This window comes from Corylus avellana, chromosome ca1 (assembly GCF_901000735.1).
Source record: "Corylus avellana chromosome ca1, CavTom2PMs-1.0".
Classification (NCBI taxonomy): domain Eukaryota; kingdom Viridiplantae; phylum Streptophyta; class Magnoliopsida; order Fagales; family Betulaceae; genus Corylus; species Corylus avellana.
In genome coordinates, this window is record NC_081541.1 from 8,409,586 (window position 1) to 8,433,908 (window position 24,323).

At 35.5% G+C, this 24,323-nt stretch overlaps 6 protein-coding genes across 10 annotated transcripts; 3 read left to right on the forward strand and 3 right to left on the reverse strand.

The window, feature by feature from the left end:
* Window positions 1-816: 816 nt before the first annotated feature.
* On the reverse strand, window positions 817-2,263 carry LOC132167735 (uncharacterized). The gene is made up of 3 exons (XM_059578760.1): window positions 1,558-2,263; window positions 1,343-1,414; window positions 817-1,080 (listed from the first exon to the last, which is right to left on the reverse strand). The coding sequence occupies exons 1-3, from the start codon at window positions 2,101-2,103 to the stop codon at window positions 1,078-1,080; spliced, it is 621 nt and encodes a 206-aa protein (XP_059434743.1). The 5' UTR covers window positions 2,104-2,263; the 3' UTR covers window positions 817-1,077.
* On the forward strand, window positions 2,185-10,241 carry LOC132167736 (auxin-responsive protein IAA31-like). 2 transcript variants are annotated; one of them, XR_009438711.1, is made up of 6 exons: window positions 2,185-2,274; window positions 2,370-2,505; window positions 6,050-6,396; window positions 8,514-8,713; window positions 8,915-9,017; window positions 10,054-10,241. XR_009438711.1 is itself a non-coding variant. In XM_059578761.1 (4 exons), the coding sequence occupies exons 1-4, from the start codon at window positions 8,167-8,169 to the stop codon at window positions 10,106-10,108; spliced, it is 612 nt and encodes a 203-aa protein (XP_059434744.1). In that variant the 5' UTR covers window positions 6,407-8,166; the 3' UTR covers window positions 10,109-10,241. The 2 variants fall into 2 exon arrangements, 1 of the variants encoding a protein (XP_059434744.1); XM_059578761.1 differs by lacking the exons at window positions 2,185-2,274; window positions 2,370-2,505; window positions 6,050-6,396 and adding an exon at window positions 6,407-8,420.
* LOC132162596 (copper transporter 5-like) lies at window positions 4,772-5,715 on the reverse strand. Its single transcript, XM_059572866.1, has one exon. The coding sequence runs from the start codon at window positions 5,416-5,418 to the stop codon at window positions 4,981-4,983; it is 438 nt and encodes a 145-aa protein (XP_059428849.1). The 5' UTR covers window positions 5,419-5,715; the 3' UTR covers window positions 4,772-4,980.
* A 1,749-nt stretch (window positions 10,242-11,990) lies between the features above and the next one.
* Window positions 11,991-13,485, forward strand: LOC132168098 (auxin-responsive protein IAA20-like). 3 transcript variants are annotated; one of them, XM_059579177.1, is made up of 5 exons: window positions 11,991-12,213; window positions 12,360-12,528; window positions 12,633-12,790; window positions 13,021-13,117; window positions 13,262-13,485. In XM_059579177.1, the coding sequence occupies exons 2-5, from the start codon at window positions 12,404-12,406 to the stop codon at window positions 13,341-13,343; spliced, it is 462 nt and encodes a 153-aa protein (XP_059435160.1). In that variant the 5' UTR covers window positions 11,991-12,213; window positions 12,360-12,403; the 3' UTR covers window positions 13,344-13,485. The 3 variants fall into 3 exon arrangements, with proteins under 3 accessions (XP_059435160.1, XP_059435161.1, XP_059435158.1); XM_059579178.1 differs by having other exon boundaries at window positions 12,363-12,528; XM_059579175.1 differs by having other exon boundaries at window positions 11,991-12,528.
* Window positions 13,486-17,806: 4,321 nt separating this feature from the next.
* LOC132185988 (chromatin structure-remodeling complex protein BSH) lies at window positions 17,807-21,188 on the forward strand. Of its 2 annotated transcripts, XM_059599798.1 has the most exons (10): window positions 17,807-18,053; window positions 18,145-18,233; window positions 18,384-18,478; window positions 18,587-18,658; window positions 18,755-18,802; window positions 18,955-19,038; window positions 19,443-19,481; window positions 19,627-19,709; window positions 19,927-19,989; window positions 20,737-21,188. In XM_059599798.1, exons 1-10 carry the CDS (start codon window positions 18,004-18,006, stop codon window positions 20,834-20,836), a joined length of 723 nt encoding a protein of 240 aa, XP_059455781.1. In that variant the 5' UTR covers window positions 17,807-18,003; the 3' UTR covers window positions 20,837-21,188. The 2 variants fall into 2 exon arrangements, with proteins under 2 accessions (XP_059455781.1, XP_059455782.1); XM_059599799.1 differs by lacking the exon at window positions 18,755-18,802.
* A 1,102-nt stretch (window positions 21,189-22,290) lies between these two features.
* Window positions 22,291-23,284, reverse strand: LOC132167337 (uncharacterized). Its single transcript, XM_059578283.1, has 2 exons — window positions 22,980-23,284; window positions 22,291-22,867 (listed from the first exon to the last, which is right to left on the reverse strand). The coding sequence occupies exons 1-2, from the start codon at window positions 23,074-23,076 to the stop codon at window positions 22,740-22,742; spliced, it is 225 nt and encodes a 74-aa protein (XP_059434266.1). The 5' UTR covers window positions 23,077-23,284; the 3' UTR covers window positions 22,291-22,739.
* Window positions 23,285-24,323: the final 1,039 nt, after the last annotated feature.

Sequence of the window (24,323 nt, forward strand, 5' to 3'; positions counted from 1 at the left end):
GAGATGTAAGTATTCTAACCCATTGCTTAAACCATTAAAAAAAAAGGGAAGAAGAAAAAAAGAAAAAAGAAAAAGTGAAAAGAAAGCAACCTTAAAAATGATTGGGAAAGATGGGTGGTTGGTTACGAAATTGTTGTTAATGCGTGATGAACTTGCCTGATTCTAGTTGATGAATTTGGATCATCTCCAGTTCATTTCAACGGAAAAATATTCAGTTAGTTATAGTAGATGAGTATTTTTGTTATCTCAAAAAAGTGAAAAAAACAAAAGGGAAAATTGCAAAATCAGTCCCTGTGGTTTACCTGATTTGCAATTAACTCCTTGTGGTATTAAAATGAACTCACGGGTCCCTGAAGTATACTAAAAAAATAATTTAGTCCATACAGTCAAATTTTGTTCATTGACTTAACAGGTTCTAATAGCGTGAAACGTCAAAACCAATAAAATTGTGATACATGTCCTATTTAAATCAGTGTCACAATAACGGAATATGTTAAATTAGTGGACGGAATTTGACTGTATAGACTAAATTGTTTTTTTTAGCATACCTCAAGGACCTTTGAGTTCATTTTGATATTACATGGAGCTAATTGTAAATCAGGTAAACCACAAGTACGAATTTTACATTTTTTCTAAAACAAAAATACCCATCCACTAGCTATAACTAATCAACACCAAACATGAGAAATTATTGCACATGTTGCCCACAAATGTCATTTAGAAAACGTAATGGAAAGGGAAACAATCTCAATTAAGCCTCCAATCAACTCAAAACAAATAACTTTTGGATTGATTAATCCCAAAAGCACTTTCACAAAGACAATTAAACTTGTATTAAAGTAAGAATAATATTTACTTCACACATGGTAATAGGCTACCGGATGATAAATAAATATATATATGTATTTTTACACCCCCTAGATTAGAGTATTTAATTTATCATATCATTACAAAATATATAGGAATCCGGTATGTGATATACCCGAATATTGTCATGGACTATCCATGCTTCAAACCGAGGGAACTTGGACACGCGCGGGACACTCCTTTCAGCTTTTGCCCTCTACATCTTAATCATCACTGATCACATCAACACAAGTCATGAGTATAACAACTTCATGGGTGTTTCCTTTAAATAGTATGATTAGGGTGCGATTACGATTAGGATTGCAGTTTTCTAGATAAAAAGTACGATTTTAAACCAAATTGCAGAAAGTGAATCACTTGGGATTACATTTTTTAAAAATTGTAAGTAATGAAGTGATTTTTTTTTTTTTGAAAACGCACAATTTTAAATGTTAAAATGTAATTTTAAAGATCAAACTGTAATTTTTCTACCCACCTCAGCATAGCAATTTTGACGGGCAATGGTCTGATTCATCGTATTTACCACCACTTCACATGATACTTTTGCCTGTTCAAATAAAAATTCAGTAATCACAATATAAACGGATTAATTAATTATATTCTGAATTATAAACGGATTAATTAATTAATTAATTATGAAATAATGAAATAAATAAATAAAGTAGTAATTTATGACAATGATAGTTTTACCAGTAGTGGGACTTGAAAGAAGAGCAGGCCCAGCTGGGCTTCTATTTTCGTAACAGTATCAAACGGCACCGTACCCTTGGCCAGGTCCTCCAGAAGGTGCACCAGGTCGGCCAGGAGCTCGACCCCGTCGAAGTCCAGCTCGGCGTCCACGTAGGACGACCCTCTGGCCCTCACGTGCCCCTGCTCCGAGCGCACGTGCCCCAGCTTCTTACCCCTGTAGCCAACCGCCACCTCAAGCGCCCTGTAGTCCATGGAGTACACGTCGGTGTTCCGGACCCGCACTGTCACGAACATGGAAATGTCCACGGCCACGCGCGGCACGGTGTGGATGTGAATGCGCTTCATCCGAAGCCGTACGATCTTCATGTCCGGCTCGGAAGGCCAAAAGAGGTACACCATGGCCGCCAGGAGGACTAGTGAAAAGGTGCAGATCATACGGCAGCGGCCACGGTTGGGGGAGGGGTAGTATGGGGTTAAAACGACGTAGCTTTGGGGTACGTGTATTGGTAAAGGGGCGTAGTAGTCGGCTTTGGGAGGCGTCGTCATGGCGGTATCCGATCGTTTCACAGTTTGGGTATTGGCGGGGTATAGACTGCAGAGGGGAAATGAAAAAGAGTTCTTAAAATTGAAGATTTTGGGGGTGCATTTGCACGACGTTTTTGTTGGTTTGCTCTTCAATTATTTTGTTTTCTTCTGCTTCATGGAAATTGCTGTGGGGTACACGCCCTATTTCCTAGTAATTCTTTCACTGTTTGGAATTATTATTATTATTATTTTTAATTAGTGAACATGAAATTGATGAGTATCCGCAGGGTTTAAAGGAACAGTTACAAGCAATCGGAATCAGTTTTCCGGTTTACCTGAAGAGTTGCAGTGACAGAAGAGAAATCGGCGGGAAGGAGCTCCGCAAGTTCTTCTTCAAGCTCGTAGTCTACCTCGCCATCTCCCGTATGTCCTTTAAAATCAACTCTATCCTTCCCTAGTTCCCTTTACATCGTGCTGCTGCCTCTTCTGTTTACTTCTTACTATAATCGCGCCGCTATTTTGCTTCTTCTCTTCACTAGTGATTTATGTTTGGCGATGAAACACTGAGGTCTGAGAACGTGTTTGATCATGAAAATTCGTTGAATGAAATTGGGATATAGTGGATTTGGATCCAACTGTTCACGCTTTCTGCTTGATTTATTGAAGGATTGTCAAGGGCACACCATTTTTGGTGTTCTTCCTTCATGGTGAATTTAGGATTAATAAGATTTGTTGTCGACATTGGGGAGCAGGTTTAATGATTATAAAGTTGGATTTGAAACTTAATTACTACCATATAGATTTGGTAAGATCATGCTTAGAAGTTACTCTAATTAGTTGTTGAGGCTAGTTGCAACATTTTTGTTCAAAGATATATTATTACTGCTTTCCTTTAATCTTAAAAATGAATTTTAGTTTACTGGTTTCCACTGAATCAATGGCAATGAATGAAATGGACAACCGACCAAATTATAGTTTTGGATTGCTTCAGAGAATTACTCTGTAAAATTCAATTGATGTCACTACAGAATTACTTGTGTGGCTGATGTTCTTGCCTGATACACGAGGATGTTCTTTTAACAAGTTTGGGAAACCAAATATGTCTCTTTCTCTTTTAACAAACTGGGACATCTCCGACCATAGTTATCTTAATAGCTTCTGATTCTCCTTTGCCCCACATGACATGCTCTTGCTACGGGGTTAGTAGATGGACTTGCATCATCATCATCTCCTTCTTTCTCTCCTTGGCAGAACCTTAATGCTTCAAATTTGTTCGCTGTGTTGAGGTCCAACTTTTGCTTTGTTTCCTCTTTACAAGGGGAGGCCACTTCCTACGAATTTGTTCTCCTTTGCTTCCCCAGTGTTGCTCATCTCTTTACCAGGTGACGTCCCAGTTTCCTTTGTTCCCATTGCTGGTTTTTGCATTATGAAGAAGATGCTTCATATGTTTTTCACCAGCCAGTTCTTTCCTCTCATCTTTCAACCTCCATTGCTGCTTCTGTTAATGTTTCTTAACATTCTCGTTACATTGCCGGTTCCGTCCCTCCAATGTCCCAGGAGCACTGACTTAGGAAATTGGAGGGAACTTTCCGGCAAGAGCTTTTCCTGAAGGTTCTTACCTAGTGTCAGTAGATTTTGAATTTAGGAAATTGGAGGGATTTTTCCCTCCCAAGCTTTCTGCTCCCGAAGCTTCAACCAAGGGGATAATCTTAGCTTCATTTTTTGGCCGATTACCTCCTACAGTCATGGTCTCTTCATTTCCTGAGTAATTATCATCTCCATTCTCCTCTTCTTCCTCATTTTCATCTCCTCCACTTCATTGTCATCCTCTCACAAATAGAACAAACACCTTGACTACTGCAGTGGAGCACTCTGAATCGCTGACTGCTGTAGCTTTGGTCTTTTACCTCCTTTGGATGATACGCCATTTCCACGGTTAGCTCCAGGGTGTTTTTTACCAGAAGTCACATCTTCATTTTCATGCTCTAGTACCTTGCCTGTCCTGACACTCCATGTCATCTGTTGGACGCTTGAACTAGCAACCAGGTGACCAGATTGCCTAATCAACTTGGTAAAATCTTCATCATAATTCCAGATTTCAGCATCTACATCCTTCATTTTAATGGCAGAAACTCCAAACCAAAATAACTCTCTACCTTCCATGGCAAAAAGAAGTTCTAGCCCTGGTTTAATCTCAAGACAGATTTCTCGATCGGTCCTCTTATAGTCTTATGGCTAGATGTTTTCATTTGGAACCACTCCTCTCTAACCCCTAAAGAAGTAAAGGCCTATTGCCATTTCTTGGATTGAATTTTCTGATATACATACGATTGTCCATCAGTATACTTATATCCACAAGGCATTCGCCCCAAATAACCAAAAAAAGAAAGAAGAAAGAATCCATTGAACACACTTAATTCTTCTAACTTAAACTCATAAATAAAGCTTACTCAATAAAGGAGAGAGGGCAATGATTCCTGCATATTAACCCAAATGCAGAATTTTGGGGGTTGGGAGTTTGGAGAAATGTCCAATTCTAGATGGTGCTTATGTTCTTTCCTTATTCATCCAACCCCTGTTTTCATGCTAATTAACTTAACTTGATTTTCACTTGTTTTTTTTTTGGTTCCCAATACATTGATTTTGAGTGCAGAAAACCGCAGACTCATGAGGCAAATAACACAGAAAATTGAACACACAAACAATTGGGTTTCATAATAAGCAGAATTACATATACACTGTGAGGCAGATGACACATAGACTCCATTCTCACATAATTCATCTTATAATAGTTTACAAATCACTGAAAGCTTTCCAACAGTTGAACCCCCAAATTAAAGAAGAAACCAAAAAGGGAAATGATTTGGAATGTTTTTCCGATTATTGGGGGGGTGAAATCTAAGCACAAGCACAAGGATTATCAACGAGAAGCGTAGCAGCATCGTCATCCCCACTCCTGAAGAACAAATAGCCGATGGCGAGGCCGAGCACGACAGCCACGAAGACCCCTCCGTTGAAGGACATGACGGCCAGCATCAGCATGTACCCGATCGCGGAGTTGACCCCGAAGAGCAAAGCCCCGCCGATCCTGGCCGCCGACCACTTGCCCCCTCCTCCAAGGATCTTCCCCTGCAGAAGAGGCGCCTCGATCTGCGCCGGCGGCTTCCCGGACGAGACGATCTTGAGGCGCACGCGCCGATCCTCGAGGTACTGGTAGAAGGCGGAGACGATGAGGCAGGCGAGCAGGGTGAGGGAGTAACTGGCCCACGACGAGGTCTTCCATGAATCGAACAGGAGGGTCAAGTCCGTCCCCCAGTAGAAGGTCATGTGCATCATCTTCTCCGATTTGGAATTTTTTTTTTTTTTTTTTTTTTTTTTTCCCTTCTTCAGAGAGGAGATGAATTTAGGACGAAAAGTTGGTTGAGTGCAGGCCAGGGTAAAGAAAGATGGTTATTATGGTTACAGTACATAAGCTCGTCTTACCTAATGGTCGTACGTTTGTCTTGTTTTGGGTACTTTACGTTTGTACGACAGCGATGTGGGTTTCCGCCGTTTCGGTTCGGAAATACCCTCGCACTCCTTCGGATCTCTGATTCTCTGCTTCTTTTGGTCTATTCTGTTCCGGTTGTGATTGGGGCTTCTTTGTTAATAATATGTAGATTGGATATATATAATAAATATATAGATAATATAGAGATAGGGCCAAATACTTGTCTATATGACATTTACCGAAACTGAACGGCCTTTCTTATTCGGTCACCCTTTGGCCGTCCTATTCTTATACATTTGTTTTTTTATTTATTAAATAATTGTGGGCATCCTTTGCATTAATTTTTGTTATGAATTTTTATTCACTTTCCTAGTAATTTGAGCAAATAATTGGTGTGAATTTTTTTTTTTTTTTTGGGGGGGTGGAGGGTGGGGGTTCAGCCTTATCTACTTTCTTAACAAGTGTGCAATGTGGCAGGAATATGATATAAATAGCTGGTCCTGGCCTAGTTTAAAAAATAAAAGAAACGTGGCTTCCAGAGTGAAGACATAAATTGCGTAAAGTATGTTCACACCCTTTGATATCCTTCCATGCGATGGAAGAAAGAAAGGTCCATGATTGACGAAGCAAGCCTGGAAATAGGATCATGCGGCCCCACCCTTCCAACTCTGCTTACTTGTGGGTCATGCATCAGATGGATGGCACCTCTCTATGGAGACCAGAACCATTGGCATGGCTAGGGTCTAGGGAGTAGGGATTTGTTTTTCAACAGATTTGTTATGAGATGCATCAGAAGAATATGACTGCAACTTCCCCAAACTCAGGTTCCACGACTTCCTTTTCTTCACATTTTCCTTTTTATCATCTCTTCCTGATTATAATAAAGAAGAACAAACAAACAAACAAAAAAAAACTAAGGAATGAATTTATAAAATTAGCCTTGAACACAAAGTGAAAGAGACTAGGGGAGAAATTTACTTACATGCTTAAGCTGTACACAAAGTGCTTTGCAAAAACAAAAACAAAAAGGCATTGGGAAAAGAGAAAGATGTCTGACAGAAGCAACATGGGGGAAACCAATTTTCTCCTTTACCTTTGTTGCAACCCACATAACATAACCTTTCTTCAGGAGCAAGCTTGCTCTCTTGTTCCCCTCTCTTTTAAAGCAAGCACCTACTTGTATGAATATGTAATTAGCATGCACATATTAGGCTATACATTAATATTTAATTTCATGAGGGGATACAAGCCGCTTTTATATACGGGCAGGAATGCTAACATACTATTAAGTGTATATTCACTCTTTGAAGTAATCGTAGTGAAAGAGATGAAATAACAAATAAAAGTACATATAAAATTCACCCAATGATGATTTTCACCTATATATTTGTGTGTGAAAGACTACAATTTCTTACATATTATAGGCATGCATATGAATTTCATTTATGAATGAGTGAAAATGCCTGTTGTGATCTTCCTCTCACTTAGAGACATTAATGGTATCCCCATACAACTTTGCCTCTTTCAGTGTAGTCTCTTTTGAGAGACTTCTTGGATAAAATTAAAGGTCCTATCTAGAAACATTCCATCAAACCCAACCACCTATGACTTTTACACTTTTTTTTTTCTAACTTGCAAGTTTGAAACCAGTTGTCCATCCTTTGCCCCCCACCCAACAACCCTACTTTCTTTTTCTCCAATCGCTCGGGTCACTGCTTTTTCTGAATTCCATCATGTGTTCTTCAACCTATTTTCTTAGAATCAACTTTCACCAACTTTTGTACCCTTTTTTCTACAAGGAAAAACGAATATATTTTACCACTCAGTTAGTGCTTAGTTAAGGAAGACAAGTAAATATTGAAAGGGTTTTTGTCGGAGGAAATTGACGAAAGATAAAGTAGTGCATGCTCCTTTTGACTCATTGAAGAAGTAGTACTAGTGGGTTTTGTTGGCTTATTTCAAGCAAATGGGGAGAGATTTTTCAAGATTTTAGACTCCTAATAAGCTTAATTGGTTGCAAATTAACCAGGCATTGTATACCTTGTAAGGCTAAAGAGCATATACATACTTTTTTGTTCTGAAAATTATATATAATTAACCTATCTTCGTGGGCGAAACTAAGTTTTTAGATGTGGAGAAACGAATTTCAATATGTCTTTCTTCTTTTAATTAATGGTTATAATTTATACATTAGAAAAAGGAAAAAGAGAAAAGCAAATATGAAGGAACATCTCAAAACAATTGTCCTAAGAAGTAACGTAATGAACCGACAATGATGTCTCATTAGGTGAAAGTTATTGGTTTGAATGATGAATCCTTCCCTCTTTTTATTTTCTTTTCATACCAAAATCATTTCTCAGAAGAAGAACAACGAATCAATTACTCCCACAAATGATCGATGATAAGTGAAAGTTGAAAAACTGTATACATATTTTGAAAATGATTCTCTAGAGTTTAAAGCAACAATTAATGTAGCCATCAGTCATGCAAAAAAAAACAAAAACAAAAAAATAAAAGAGGAAAAGAAGAAAAGGGTTCCCATAATAGAGCAAAAGCTTCGTCGTGGACATGTGTATATATATATATATATATATATGCAGAGGGAGAGAGAAAGACAGAAGATGGGAAGGGAAACTCATTCATCATCCTCTTCCATAGACAGCAGCAACCACTCAGCTGCTGCCTCCTCTTCTTCCTCTCTCTCGCTTCCAATCCAAACTAATAGCAAAAGCGGCGGCGGCGGCGGTGGTGGTGGTGGTGGTGGAGGAAGATTGGATTTGACGACAGACCTGAGACTTGGTCTGAGCATCTCACCCTCTTATTACAATGACTTCTCTGCCACCCAAATGTATGTGATTAATATCTGACAAACATTTTCAAGACAAAACTCGTGAGATTTTCCCGTTTGAGTTGCTTATAATGTTTCTGACATTAATTTCAGGCCGCCCATCAGATCAATCCTGAGGAGCGAAGATGCAGGGAAATCACATCATGATCTGCAGGAGAATCGACGACCCTCTTTATTTATAAAGATTTACATGGAAGGAATTCCCATTGGCAGAAAGTTGAATCTATTTGCACAAGATGGTTATGAGGGTCTAATAAGAACCATTGCCCATATGTTCCCCACCACATTTCTCTGTAAGTAGTAGTCCCAAAACATATATAATTACTTCTTACTTTAATTGCTCAAATTCATTGCTTTCAAAAGTTTAATTAAGCTGATAAATTTGGGCTCAATTGTGTTATATTAATTACTATTATTCATATGATATATCATTTGGGATATGTAATTAATTTTCACTCACTTTGTGTATATATATATATATATATATACAACAGACTCTAGTGTTGATGATGATCCAGTTCATTCTGATAAATATCATGTGCTGACTTATGAAGATAAGGAAGGAGATTGGATGATGGTTGGAGATGTACCATGGGAGTAAGCACACCTTAACATCTCTCTCTCACTTTTTTTTTTTTTTTCAATGTCTCTTTTAATCTTTCAATTTTTGTAATATTCTCCTCCGATCTATCATTGAGGTAGCAATATTCCCTTCCGCGCCTAAAACAACAAAAATTACTCTTAACTAAAAGTTTAGAAGAAAAGGAAAAAAAAAATCGCTTTTTCCTATTTTATTATTATTATTACTATTATTAATTTCTATCATTTAAAATAACGATATGAGACCATGCAATAGTAAATTGGAGGGACATTGCAAAAATTAAAACATTAAAAGGGACATTACGAATTTATTGATAGTTAAATAAGATAAATGTTTGGAAAAATTTCAATTTGACCTCCTGAACTTTCAGCCAATTTGACAAAGTCTCTCTCAACTTTAAATCTCTCACTTTGGATTCCTGAACTTTGATTTGCTCTTATTTTGGACCTCTCTATTAGTTTTCAACGTTAAACTCAAACGGTTTGACTTTTTATGCCCATTATACTCCCATCCAGTCCACTTGAAATTTCGAAAATGCCCGAAACCACCCCAGGCCCTTGGGGTTGGTCCGTCCACCCCCAAAAGCCACAAAGCCATTACCCCTTTTTTTTTGGCCTTTTGGGGGTGGCCGGACCACCTCCTTGACCATGGGAGTGGTTCCACCTTTTTTTTTTTTTTTAATATTTGTGTTTTTTTTTTTTTTAAATAATAATTTAATGCCCAAAACAGTGTCGTTTTTGGCTGGGTGGGTGCTGAAGTTTGGGGTCCAAAATGGTGTAGTTTTAACGTAAGGATATAATGAGCATAAAAAGTCAAACAATTTGAGTTTAACGTTGAAAACTAACAAAGGGGTCTACAATGATAAAAATTGAAAGTTCAGGGGTCAAAAGTGAGAGATTTGAAAGTTTAGGGGGCTTTATCAAATTGATTGGAAGTTTAGGAGACCAAACTGAAGTTTTTCCTTTTTTTTTTTTTTTTTTTTTTCATGGCTTTACACCTCCTATCTTATTTAATCAAATTTGGCTTTGGCAGGATGTTCTTAAACAACGTGAAAAGACTGAAGGTGACGAGAGCCGACAAATGCTAGATTATTGAATTTGTTCAATTCCTTCCACCAACATTATATATATCAACGTAATTAGCTCATCCATAAAATGTATTACGCTTAATTTTTAACTAAATTTATTAAACTGACAAATACTTTTAGAATATTAATTCAATTTTCGCATTCAATTTTAAAATATATATGAACATCACATACTCTATTAATCTGATTAAAAATACATACAAAAATCACAAACACGTTAACTTGCATGAGTTGCGCCATGATGCTTTTGATAACTTCAATTTCGATTACAAAAGCATTCACTTATTGCTACATTCATGTATGATCATCGTTCGTACTAGAAGAGCATTTGCGTCCGGCTCAGTAAATTTTATGTGTTGGATAATGCATAGACAAAACTCTTCACCTTGTGTACAAATTAATATTGTTGTATACACCGTTGTTATCGGGAGTGACGAGGGTTCAAAATTTTAAAACTCTCCCAAAGATTTTTGTTTTTGTTTTTGTTTTTTTTTTTTTCTTTTTAAATATACCCTTAAAAACTTTTTTTTTTTCTCTGCATTTTTTTTTTTTTTTTGTATAGTTCTGCCTACCTGGTTGTTATATTATTTAATCAATTGGTCATTTAGTTAAGTGGGATTAAGGAAGACAGGAAAATTAATGAAAGGGTTTTTGGCTGAGAAAATCAACAAATTAAGTTTCCTTTGTTATTTTCCTTTTGATTAATCGCAACCATCCTAGAAATGTTAATTATTATATTAGCGTTCTTAATAATACATTGATATATAATACATCCACACTCCACCTAAAAGAGTCATGCGTGGAGAAACTTTTTTTAAAAAGTCCAAGAAGTCAATTTATTTCTTGTTTTGGGGAAGAATTACATGAAGATTCACTAATTAAGTTTTGCTTCTTAAGAAAAGATAAGGTGCTTCTTTTGACCTATTGAAGGACTAGTGCCTAGTGCCCTACCTATTTATACCACTGATTTGCTGGTTCTGTTGGCTTATTTCAAGCAAATGGAAAGATAATTTTCAAAGTTTTACATCATTTTGTAGCTAATTTATGTCCCTTGCTAATGTTCCTTGGACATTTATCTCCAGCATGCGTTTGCATTGGCATGATTGTAATTGGATATTGACCAAAAGAGAAATGTTACGAATTCATCTCTTATTCATCATTTTGTCAAATCCACTACTAAATTTATATGACATACATTTAGTCTTACATATTTAATGGTAGATTTACCCATCTCTTATACAGAGATTGACAACAAATGAAAACAAAACATTTCTATGACCAAAATTATCTTACCTTTGTGACTTGTGTCAAGCTCTATGGGAACAGAACCTCACTGGTGGCAATTGCAATTTAAGGAGGGTAGAGCACAAGGACGAATCTTAATTAAGTTCTTTCTTAAAGCATCTCGAGCAGAACAGGCAAATGACTTATAATAATCAATTGCTTATTAGTGCCGGAAATGTTCTTATGAGTCATGATCACTTTATCCTTTTAATAGACACAACGTAATCTGTGACATCATCTTCTCCCTATGATATTTGTCTTCCTGGAACAAAGTGGCGCATTTCTTTGTTTTTGGTTTTTGTTTTCTTTGTTAATTGGGTTAAGATTTTTGTGCTAGCCGCTTGTATTCAGTTTCTCAACTAAAAATTATATTTTTATCTCATAATTATCTCGTAGAACGGTAAACTTCTGTGCCCATAATGTGGCATATTTGGCCAGTCAGATTTTTTTTAACCGCATTCATATAGCTCCCCCTCGCTCATTTCCTGTTGTTAGTGGAAAAGACTCCCCTTCCCCGACTTTTCTTAGTTAAGCTTTAGTTTGTTTGTTTTGCTTTTGTGCTTGTTTTTTTTATGTACCTTATAAAGAAAAAAACAAAAACAAAAAACAAAACAATGCAAAATCACAAAGACCCTTCCTTGATGTACATGAATGAGAGTAGTGACACACGAAAAAAAAAGCGACCTTTCATGTCGGGAAATTTCCCGGCAAATGTTCGCCTGCTCGGAGTCGCACCTCCGAGGCCTACAAATACCATCAGACGTATCCCAAACCACCAACAATTCTCACTCTCACTCTCTCCGCTTACTCTGTTTCTCTTGGTTTGCTTTCTTCTTCGTTTTCTTGTAAAAAACTTTTTTGATCTCCGCTTAATTACTCTGTTTTCTGGTTTGCTTTCTTGGGAAAACTTGTTTGATCTCCTCTTACTCTGTTTCTTGGTTTGCTTTATTGGGTTTTTTTTTTCAAGAAGAATTCTCCAACTCACCCCTCTGAATTTCACAATCCGACTCTATGCTCTCTCACCAACACAAGTTTTCTTTCACTGCCATGGATGAAAGAGAAGATGTGTCCACTGACCTGAAACTTGGTCTGAGCACCTCATCCTTTGATGACAATGGCGTCCCTGCCAGCCCAAGGTATGCGATTGGCCTTTCTTTTTATCTGACAAACATTTCAAGACAAAAACGTTAAGATTTTCCTGTTTGGGTTCCGGTTCCTCATCCATGTTCTCACATTTCAGGCAGCAGCCATTAAACGATCTGCAGGATCGTCCCTCCTTGTTTATCAAGGTTTTCATGGACGGCATTCCGATCGGTAGAAAGGTTAATGTATTTGCTCAAAATGAGTATGATAGCCTCATCAGAACCATTAATCTTATGTTCCCCACCACCAATATCTGTAAGTACCAAAACAGAATTCCTTTTTTTTTTTTTTTTTTTTTGAACTTTTAAATAATTTACCACATTTTATATGAATAAGATTCATTCAATTTTATTAACATTTTATTGTTGAAGTATAATGAAGCTACAATAATACGAGAATAATAGCGGAATTAAAAAAGAGACAGAATTACAGGTGGTTGGATGTTAGATACTTAATTAATTTTCACTCACATGTGTATACAACAGACTCGGGTGCTAATCGGGTTCATTCCGAAAAATATCATGTGTTGATTTATGAAGATATGGAAGGGGATTGGTTGATGGTTGGAGATGTGCCATGGGAGTAAGTCTATCTCTTATTTCTTTGATTTTCTTTTTTCTTTTTTTAAGGAGAAAGCAAATTTACCTTCCTATATATATATATATATTCTTTCATGGCTTTACAATAATTTTCCTCCTAAGGTTTTAACAATTTTGGCTTTGGCAGGATTTTCTTAAGCAATGTGAAAAGGCTGAAGGTCGCAAAGGCCAAAGCTGCCACTTCTTCCATTTCTTTGCCACAAACATGACAATAGTGGATGATATAATGTTAGGCTTTGTTTGGATTAGGGTTAGAAACGGTGTTTGATTAGAATTTGTATTAAAGTAGAACTTTATTTGATAAGGATTAGTGGTTATCAATTAGGATTATAATTAATTTCTTTTTAGGTTTATTGTTTATCACTAGTTAGGTATTATTTATCTTATCTTATCGTAAGTGTCTATTAACCTCCCTCACATCGGCCTCAATAAAATAGCTAAAAAGCTATTTTAGCCAATAGCAAATAAAACTCCACATCTAACTCAACAAAATAATTAAAGATTTGTTGAGTTGCTACCGTGTCCAACAAACATCAGCTCAACAAAATAGCTAAAAAGTTATATTGGCTAGCATTGTAGCAAAAAAATACTCTACATTCGGCTCAACAAAATAACTAGAGATTTGCTGAGTTGCTAGAGTGCTTAGACTGCTCAACAAATTTTTAGTTATATTAATTAAAAAAAAAAAAAAAATCTTGTTCTCTTTCTCCTTTGGGAATAGTAAAAGTAGATAAATAACGAATATTTTAAATGAAAAAAGTGAAAGCGAATAACTAAAATGCTGAATTGGATGTAAGTGTTTTGAGAAAGTTGATACCTAAAATAATTTTTTTTTTTTTTAAAAAAAAAGTATTTTTCTCTTTTTTCCAGGCTATTTCCTTTTGTAATTTGCTTAAGCAAGGACGAAACTGGATGATTTTTTTTTTAATTCAAATATAAATAAGTTATATATTTTTTAACAATTGATTTATGATTTTTTTTTTTTTTAAATGTTACTCAACCTTTTTAAGTGTCAATTTTTCAGTATTCTTGTCTACTTAGCACATGAGATAGTAGAGAGAATGATTGTAACTTTAAAGATTTATATATGTTCAAAATAAAATTTTCAAAAATTTAATGTTATTTGGATAAAAGGAAAGGATCAGGCTTCTATGCGGTAGTGAAAACTACTGCATAGGTGCGGTCAAATAGGTTGCATCAATAATAGTCAATATCATTAAGAAGAATTAATGATGTAATTAGGTGAAGCAACCTTGGGACTGTATGTGCTGCCCCAAAGCCACCAAATATGGTTATTAACCACGAGTAATGCATGAAAAAAAAAAAAAATAGAAAGAAATGTAAAATCAGTCCTTATAATTTACCTAATTTGTAATTAGCTTTACATATGGTATTAAAATGAACTCAGAGGTCCTTGATGTATGCCAAAAAAAATTTAGTCCCGACAATCAAATTTTATTCACTGACTTATTAGATTCTGATAGCGTGAAATATCATAGTCAATAAAATTGTGACATTTGTCATATTTAAGTCAGTATCACATAAATAAAATATGTTAAATTAGTGGATGGAATTTGATTGTAGGAACTAAATTGTTTTTTTGGAATACATAGGCCTCTAAGTTCATTTTGATACCATAAAGAGCTAATTATAAATCAGGTAAATCATATGAATTAATTTTGTATTTTTTCATTTTCTAAATTTCATTCGAAAAAATGATGTGAGATGGCAAAAAATTAATTTTTTATTTTTTATTTACTCCTTTATCCATTTTGTCATCCCACTCACTTTTTTTTTTTTGATGAATTCCAAAAGAAGTGACACTTCACATCATTTTAGTATTTATTTTTTAGTAAAAGATTTAGTACCTTTAACTCTTCTCTTAATTTATCACATAGTTGCCGGTGACTTGACAACTTGTTGATATCCAATAATTCCATGGGCAATTAAACTTAAAAAATTGGCTCCACTTGAGGGTTTTGTTTTTTGTTTTTTGTTTTTTTTTTTAATATATTTTATTATTTTTAAGATATAATCATAATTTTACAAAAATAAAATAAAATAAAATTAGTACAATGTGTTTAATTTGGAGAAGTAAAATGCTACCCTCTCCCTCTCATTTACATGAGAGTGAAAATTATTATTGAAATTAAAATTCAATAAATTTTGTGAGAAATTAAAAAAAAAATAAAAATAAAAATTGTTGGAGTAAATCTTTTTAAGGTAATAAAATTAGAGGGAGTGATTTTTTTTTATTTTTTATTTTTTGTAATTGTATAATAAGTCCTTGAGTCAACCCTAAAATTTAAAAATGCTTAAGGTTTTTTTTTTTTTTTTTTTTTCGAAAATTTACTCATTGGTCAATCAAAATGAAAATAAAATCTCTACAGTCAAAATTTTTTAACAGCCGTTAATTTCACTCAAAACACACCGTTTTATTTCATTAAAATATATATTTTTTATTAATTTAATTTTAAAATTGAAATCTAAAATTAAAAAAAAAATTTTTTAAAAAAAAAAAAACAAGAATTGCCCGACGGTGGGAGTTGTTCCTCGAAGATTGTTTTCCGAGAGGTCCAGCGTTGTGAGGCTCGTCATGAATTTGATTTCGCTGGGGATTTCGCCTGTGAGCTGGTTTCTCGAGAAATTGAGAATGTTGAGATCCTTTAGCTTGGAAATCCCTTTGGGAATATCACCGAACAGGTTGTTTCGACTGAAATCGGCGGAGGTTAAAGAGGTACAGCTCGAAATTGAAGTCGGAATTTCTCCGCTGAGATTGTTGGCGCTCACGTTGATCCTCGAGAGCAAGTGTAGATGAAAGATTTCTTCCGGAATCTCACCGGTAAAACTATTAATTTCCAGCGATAGAGTCTGCAAATTCTTGAAATTTCGAGAGCTGGGGTGTGTTCGCCGGGGTTGGGGCAAGAAGTCCTGTCGGTAAGGGTAAAGCCATGGCTGCTCCTCAAAGGATAGGGACGAACAATAAGACAACTTCGTCCTCCCGAGGATTTTGGCTTTTTTTACAGATCAAATCTCATACGGACTCATCTATGTGTCTCTAGCAAACTAGGCTGTAGGAAGATCCAGAAAGCATGTCGCCAGTTCCAGACATTTACTGCAACATCATTTGGCTGTGTCTCTCTGTGTGTATTTGGGTAAATGCATCTTCCAAACCCTCCTATCCACCTCTATCTATGTAGTTTTGGTCAGGTTCATCCCCCATTTTTCCTCGCATCCAAACACGAATTTAACGGAAACCCAATTGAGCTAAGGAATGAAAATCAAAGGATACGCCTAATCATTACGTTATTATGAATTTATACACAAATTTCACAATTCCATTTCAATTTATACAACAATCGCAAAAGTCAACAGGGAAACGCTGAAGCTGTGAAGCATAGTAAGCATACAGATCTAGATCTCAATACCCAAATCAAATCCAAACGAGAAAAGGAAACTCAATGCTACATTTAGCGAAGCCAAGAAGATAAAAAGGTGCAATTAAAAATATTTATGGAGAATTAAGAGTCATCTGCCTCTGTTATTGAAATTCATCTTCTCGTAGTAGCGAATCGAGAGAAGCGAAAGCGAGAGATGAACCTCGTCTTTTCCTCACCGAGTCGGCGGCTTCGACCTGATCATCGGCGCGAAGGGAGACCAAGACGACGACGACGAAGAACAGTACGGCTATCCACCTCTTCAATTTTTTTTTTTAAAATTTTTAAAATTAAATTAATAAAAAAAATTAATATTTTAATGAGATGAAGCGGTGCTTATTGATTGATACTAACGGCTGTTAAAAAATTTTGACAATAAAGATTTTATTGTCATTTCAATTGACCCATGGAGTAAATTTTTGAAAAAAAAATTAATTTTTTTTTTGGAAAATGTATAATAAATTCCCGAGTTAACCCTCCAAAATTTAAATTTCCCTAAGTTTTTTTTTTTTTTCAAAAATTTAGTTCCTGGGTCAATTGAAATGACAATAAAATTCCTGCCGTTAAAATTTTTTAACAGACGTTAGGGTAACTCAAAACGCACCGTTTTACCCGATTAAAATATTAATTTAATTTAAAAAATAAAATATAAAAATTTTAAAAAATAAAATAAAAAATTTAAGGGTGGCCAGAGATGACAGCGGGCCACCCCCTAGGGGGGTTTGGCGGTGGCTTGCAGGCCACCCCAAAACCCATGGGGTGGCTTGCGGCCACCCCTGGGGTCAGCCACCCCAGGGGGGGTTGGAGTTTTTCGCAGGTCACCTCAAACCCCCCTAGGGCAAGTCACCCCATAAGGGTTGGGTGGTGGCCAGGGGTGGCACCTTCAACTTTTTTTTAAAAATAAATTAATAAAAAAATAATATTTTAATGAGGTAAAACGGTGCGTGTTGAGTTACCTTAACGTCTGTTAAAAAATTTTAACAACATAGATTTTATTATCATTTTAATTGACTCAAAAACTAAATTTTCGAAAAAAAAAAAAACTTAAAGAGATTTAAATTTTAGAGAGCTGACTGAGAGATTTATTATACTTTTCTCAAATTTTTAAATTTTAGAAACTCCTTTCATGGAGTTATTATACAATTATTTATTATTTATTTTTTTAATTGAATATGAGGACTAATTTTTAAAATTGGCAAAAACTTAAAAGACCAGTTTATTTATTTATTTATTTTATTTTCCCTTAAATTTGAGCAATCGTTAACTAAAAGGTTCCGGTGGGTCAACTAGAAGACGGTCAGGATCGGTGGCAAAACGGAAGGGCATAGAGTACGCAAGACAGCCGGAGACGAGGGAGGAGTGGCGCACAGTCAGTGGGACGCCGTGAGGTCTTTTGGGGGATTTTGTAGTGTTTATTCGACATTGGAGCTCCATGAAAGCTCCGGCGTCAACTTCCTATAAGGCTCCCGTCAGGTTCAGGATGTAAGTAAAGTTCAAATTTTTCTTTCGATGTATTTGGCGTTTTGGGCGGGGGATGATGATGATGATGGTGGTGGGCAATGATATGACACAGGCCGACTGCAGAGAATTTGGTGCCAATTCGTCTGGACATCGAAATCGACGGCCAGAGGTTCAAAGATGCTTTTACTTGGAACCCTTCTGGTAATTCTTTCTTTCCTTTACCCCCATATGTTTCTTCTACTTCTGCATCTCTGACTCAATCCCAACACAAAAAGTAAGCACTTTTAGGTATACCCATGGCGCCGATTTTCGTTTGCCCTCATATATGGGAACTTTGATTGGTGTATGTAGATCCCGATTCAGAGGTGGCGGTGTTTGCGAAAAGGACAGTGAAAGATTTGAAGCTCCCTCCAGCATTCATAACGCAGATTGCTTCATCCATTCAAGTAAATGGAATTGCCTACCTGCTTACACCTTTGCTTGTTATGGTGGACATTGATACTTAGATTGCTTCATTCATTCATATGTATTATTTGTTGGTCTCTGCTTACCAGTCGCAGCTAGCAGAATTTCGATCACTTGAAGGGCAGGATATGTACACTGGGGAGAAGATTGTTCCAATTAAGGTTTATTTTAGCTAACTTTTGTCATCTACATTTTTTTGTTCACTCCTTTTCGATGGTTTAGTTATTAACAGAACATCCATTGTACTTTCTTCCCAGCTTGATCTTCGAGTAAATCATACACTTATAAAGGACCAGTTTTTGTGGGTAAGGTTAAAGAATATGTGCTGGATCATATGACACGAACATTAAACTTCATGTTTAGCTGATAGTGCATATCCATGCTTTTATCTTTTAAGATTTTGACGTGCTTAAGCATTCGTTTTAGGCTTGATTGCTTGTGAAATTTTGGATTTCAGGACTTGAACAATTTTGAGAGTGACCCTGAAGAGTTTGCTAGAACTTTCTGCAGAGATCAGGGCATTGAAGACCCTGAAGTTGGAGTAAGAACAACTTATAACTATAGCATTTATAAAAAAAATTAATTATTGCCTCCATGTATGGGTGAGTAGAGGTTGTTTCCATACCCTTCGTGGTCTGGCAGTATATGCCCTGAAAAAAGACCCAAATTGAGATGCAGTGTTGCTTGCTTAGATCTGTTCTTGTTTGTGTGTCATTAACTGTCATGTAGAATGGACCAATGAATGGTATTTTCTGGGTGCTAGAGACAACATTTTGATTTTTCTTCTTGGGTATTGCTTAAAGAAGAAATAGAAGAAAGTCAGAACTGTTTTCATGTGTCTTAGACTTTTAGGCATTATTCTCTCTCTCTTACACACCCGCATGCTCACACACATTAATTTCAAGTTCTTGAAAACATGCTAATACCCAAGGTTTGTTTTTGCAGCCTGCAATTGCCTTCGCAATTAGAGAGCAACTTTTTGAGGTTTAGATTTTATTGCTAGCTCTCTCTCTCTCTCTCTCTCTCTCCTCCTTTTTGTCTTCATTTGCACCTTATAAGGTTGGTGGACATGCCATGACTTAGGTATACTGGTTCATTCACTATGTTCTTATCATATTTCATGTTGTAGATTGCAATTCAAAGTGTAGCTTCTGCAAGAGAAAGCAGAATAAGCAAGAAGGGTCGCCGCGGGGCTGAACATGCTCCAGCCAGGTTTGTATACTCGTTTCTCGGATGTTGCTCATATCCCATTTAGGATAAGAAGATGGATAATGATTGTATGATCTTATGAATTTGCTTCTGAAATAATATAATGTTATTGCTCTTTTGAATTTTAGAATGTAACATTATGGAAAGACTACTGTGTGCACCTCCTAAGAAAGAAAATAAATTTACACACGAGTCACTAACACTCTTTTTTCTCTTCCAGTAAAGCAGGTGGTGCTGTATTGGACCTGATGAAGCTATTTGGTCATAAATCTACTGTTGTCCGGTATGTATATTCATTTTCAACTCATTCAAACATGCATTAATACCTTCTTTAAGGCCCAGCATTCAGGGCCCAGTATTTTTTTTTTTTTTTCATAAAACTAAGACCGGGATCTGAAGAGTGATATAAAGAATGATGGCATCTATGCTAAGGTACTTGAAATTAGAGTCGTCTTCTTAACATTAGAAAGATATACTCTTTTCCACCTGCCTCTCCATATTCTCAAGTACAATGTCCCACACAGCCTCTTTAGAAGAAGAAAAGATAACTTATTAAAAGAGAAATAGCTTTCCTTTCTGCATATTGAATATACTGTTATCATTTACATATGAACCACATACTATCACATACTCTTGTTCTAATCTTTTTCTAACCATAAAACCACTTTAAAGTTGGGCAACTAAGTCGCTTAAAGACTGTAGTTGTTCACAATGGCAGTCTTTCCCATTCACCAGGTATAACACACCTTTAATAGAAATAAATGTTGCATCAATTCTTTCATGTCTTCACAAAAAACCATCTTCCCAAGTTGAAAATGCCTGAATTATCATTCAATGATTTGCAAGTGTAATTCCATTTCTGTTTACCAAGCTGTATAGTGTCAGTTGTTTGATTAGGAAATTCTCAATCAGTCCTCTATCCTCAAGATATATTTGGATAAATTGTGTTTTCTTATGATTTTATTCAGTTGTTCGTTTTTCTTCTAGCACGCTTAATAGTTATGTAACCTGTTGCTCCCAAATGCATCAGGAAAAGAAAGGAGTGGGATGTATACGAACCCATTGTTGATCTTCTATCTAATGAGGAAGTGGATGCCCTTGAAGCAAGAGAAGAGAGGAATTTTTGGTGAATCAACACTTCTGAGAGGCGTGCATGTAGATTTTGAGGCACCTCTGCTGATTTGGAGTTTTCACCATGATAAAAAGCCTTTTGCTGTACTCATAAAATAGCCTAAATTCTAGGTCTGCACAATGAACTTGGTATCTTTTGTTGTCTAGTTTTTCCCCGATTTCTCTGTAGAAAGATGATGTCTAATATTTGACAAGTGTCTAATATTTGACAAGTGAACACGGTGGAACTCATAGGTTCAAACTTTAAATTAGGGATTAGTTTCCAGTATATTTGCAGATTTCTTTCAGCTCTTTTATACTTTCTGTTTGATGGGCTTTATTAATCGTAATTAAATATCACCTTTTAAAGTATTACAACTTTTATTACAAATCTCTTACAAACTGATTAGGCAATTTACGTAGCACTTATCACATCAGTCATCAGACAATTAAATTTGATTGTGGTTGATGTGACAGTTCTTTTTTTTTTTTTTTTGAAGGAAAATCATTTTTATCTCATTAATAGAAGAATCAAGAGCATTAAAACTCTTACAATCACAGAACATAACGTTCTGAAATATCTTAGCCGAAGCTAAAAGATCAAAGTCGTAACTAAAATATTACACATCAAAGACGCCAAACATCCGTTAACCTATAACTAATCTTCAGTTGGAATAACAGATCTGCGCTAGGCAGACATAAATTAATGCATAGGTAGCACTTATTTCTCGACCCTGAAATCAAAAGGACCTCACGCCGACACACATGACACTTATCATTTCAGTCATTAGGTAATTAAATTTGATTTTGGCTGACATTACAGTGTCACGTGAACTTGAAAATTGTAATAAAAGTAGTAATACTCCAAGCATCTTTTGGGAGTTCTCCAACCAGTACAAAGGAAGGTGGAGCGGAGAAAATGAATGGATTAGTGGCTCATAGGGCTCCATCTTAAAGATTCTCCAATCAATTAATTCTTGACATATCAATTTAATAAGTAAAAATATTGGAAGTATTATAATTTTAACTGTAATACGTGGCTCAAGTAGTAAGTGACACGTAGCAAAAAAATAAAATAAACTAACAAAATTCAATAGATAAATTTAATTGTTTAATGATTAATGTGATAAGTGTCGGTTTGTAAACTGTCAGTTTATAAAGAAAATGTAATCTTTGTAGTAGTCGTATCAACAAATAACATTCTTTATAGTAATGCTAGGTACCACATTCTTTATAGCCGCTTCAATGTAAAGGAAAATATTTTCATCCCAATGGAAGGCTACACGAAGCTGACATGGAACATCCAGTAACTATTGGATGAACCTTAGCTAAAAGAAAAAAATATCAACTAGCTATCAGATGTTGCCACGTGGCTTAATCAGATATTTGTACTCTTAAAGAAGTGATGTCATGCAATCCAATCTTCCAATAGCAAGACCGTGAGTCCGTGACTATTGCCTAAAGGGATAAGGTGTGAAATGCAAATGCCTTTCCAAATTCAACCCATCATTGATCGGAAACACAAAATGCAGAAGCAAAAATCAAAAGTGAAAGAGAAAAAAAATCTGGGTTTCTATCAAAATTCAAAATCTCACCATGATATTCATTAATCACAGGGATTCCCTATAAACAGTAACATTTTTTCACCAAAAGAAAAAGAAAGAAAGAAGCTAAACTACAGAGCACCAAATGTAAAAGGGCATTTTATATTAATCTGCCCACTCCAACCTCCATTTTTGGGTCCCTCTTCGGGGAAATTCCTTCATGTTGCCACCATTTGAACAGGATCATCAGCCCAACCCTGAACCAGATCCGAAAGGTTAAGATCTAGCATGATGGAAAACATGAATATTCTTCTTCTTCTTCTTTTTCTTTTTTTTTTGTTTTTTGTTTTTCTTGGGGGTTGGGCTGTAGAATAGAATATCAAGAAGTGATGTTGCAGGCAGTGGGCTTGGACTTGTCGAGAATGGACCACATCACCTGAACATCTTCATACCCGCAGGCCATCACTTCGCCATGCAAATCCATCCCACGATTCTCATTATCATTCCCTGCAAATCATGCACCAAACATTAACTAAATTATTATTATTATTATAAGTAGTGCTGCTGCTGCTTACATTACTACCTAGGGCGACAACATCAACATGGGATAATTAATTACCTGGCTGTGGCTTCTTCTGATGATCCCTCGGTTGCTGGTTGAAGAAAGTGCAGGCTTTTCTGAAGGGGGTTGTGATTGTCTTCTTCCATGAAGCCATTGAGATGATGTATTTTGCTGTGTTTTTTTTCTTTTTTGCCAAGGAGAGGGAGTTTGTGTAGATCTTTCTTGCAAGTTTCAACGAATGAATTCTCCACGCCTTTGTATAAATGCTAGGGGTGTTTTATATATATATATATATATATATATATAAAGAGGAAGATATGGGGGAGAGAGGCAAGATCCGTGAGATGAGCTTTTGAGAAGAGAGAGGAACATCACTACTTTCTAATTTCTTATCTCATCGTCAAAAAAAGGTTGCCGACTGCACACAAGCACATGGCGCACGTGAACTCCCTCCCCCTCATTTTTTTTTTTTTAAAAAAAAAATTTGCCATATAAGTTAAGAATTTGCCTTTTCATTTGTACCAAACCAACCAGGGACGGCATAAAGGAAGGAGCTTTTTAATTTCAAAATTAGTAATATTATTAATTTTATATCAAATATTAAATATTAACAATCAATTTAAAATTCCTTTTTCTAGGGGTTTTTTTTTAACATAAAAAAAATAATATTAATCAAATATTTGTATTCAAGTTTTCTCAATACATAATTCTCCATACATATTAATATAAGTAATCATTTGATATTTCTTGTGACATAATCGATTGTAAATAAGATTCTATACTAGTTTTAGTTTTGAAAAATCTTTGAGGAAAAGCAATTGCTACAAGTATTGTCAATAGACAATAATATTCTTTTAACCTTTTTTTTTTTTTAATTTTTTTTATGGCTCAATCCCTAAGGTTCCTCTCATTTTATTTTGGGAAAAATACAAAATCAGTCCATGTAATTTACCTGATTTATAATTAGCTCTCATGTGGTATCAAAAAAAACTCGTAGGTCTCTGGGGCATTCCAAAAAAACAATAAACTTCCTACAGTCAAAACTTCGTCTACTAAATTAACAGATTTTGTTAACGTGACATTCACTTAAATATGATAATTTTATTGGTTTTAACGTGTCACTCTATCGAAATCTGTTAATTGAGTGGACGAAATTTGACGGTAGGGAGTAAATTATTTTTTTGGCATTACCTTAGGGATCTCCAAGTTTATTTTGATACCATATAGGAGCTAATTGTAAATCAAGTAAACTACGTAGACTGATTTTACTCTTTTTTTTCCTTTTATTTTTCCAAAGGCCTTTTACATTAATTTTATTTATTTATTTATTTACAAATTTAGTATAAAAGGGCATTTTTCTCTTTGCTATATGCATTATTGAGTGAAGGTTTTCTTTATTTT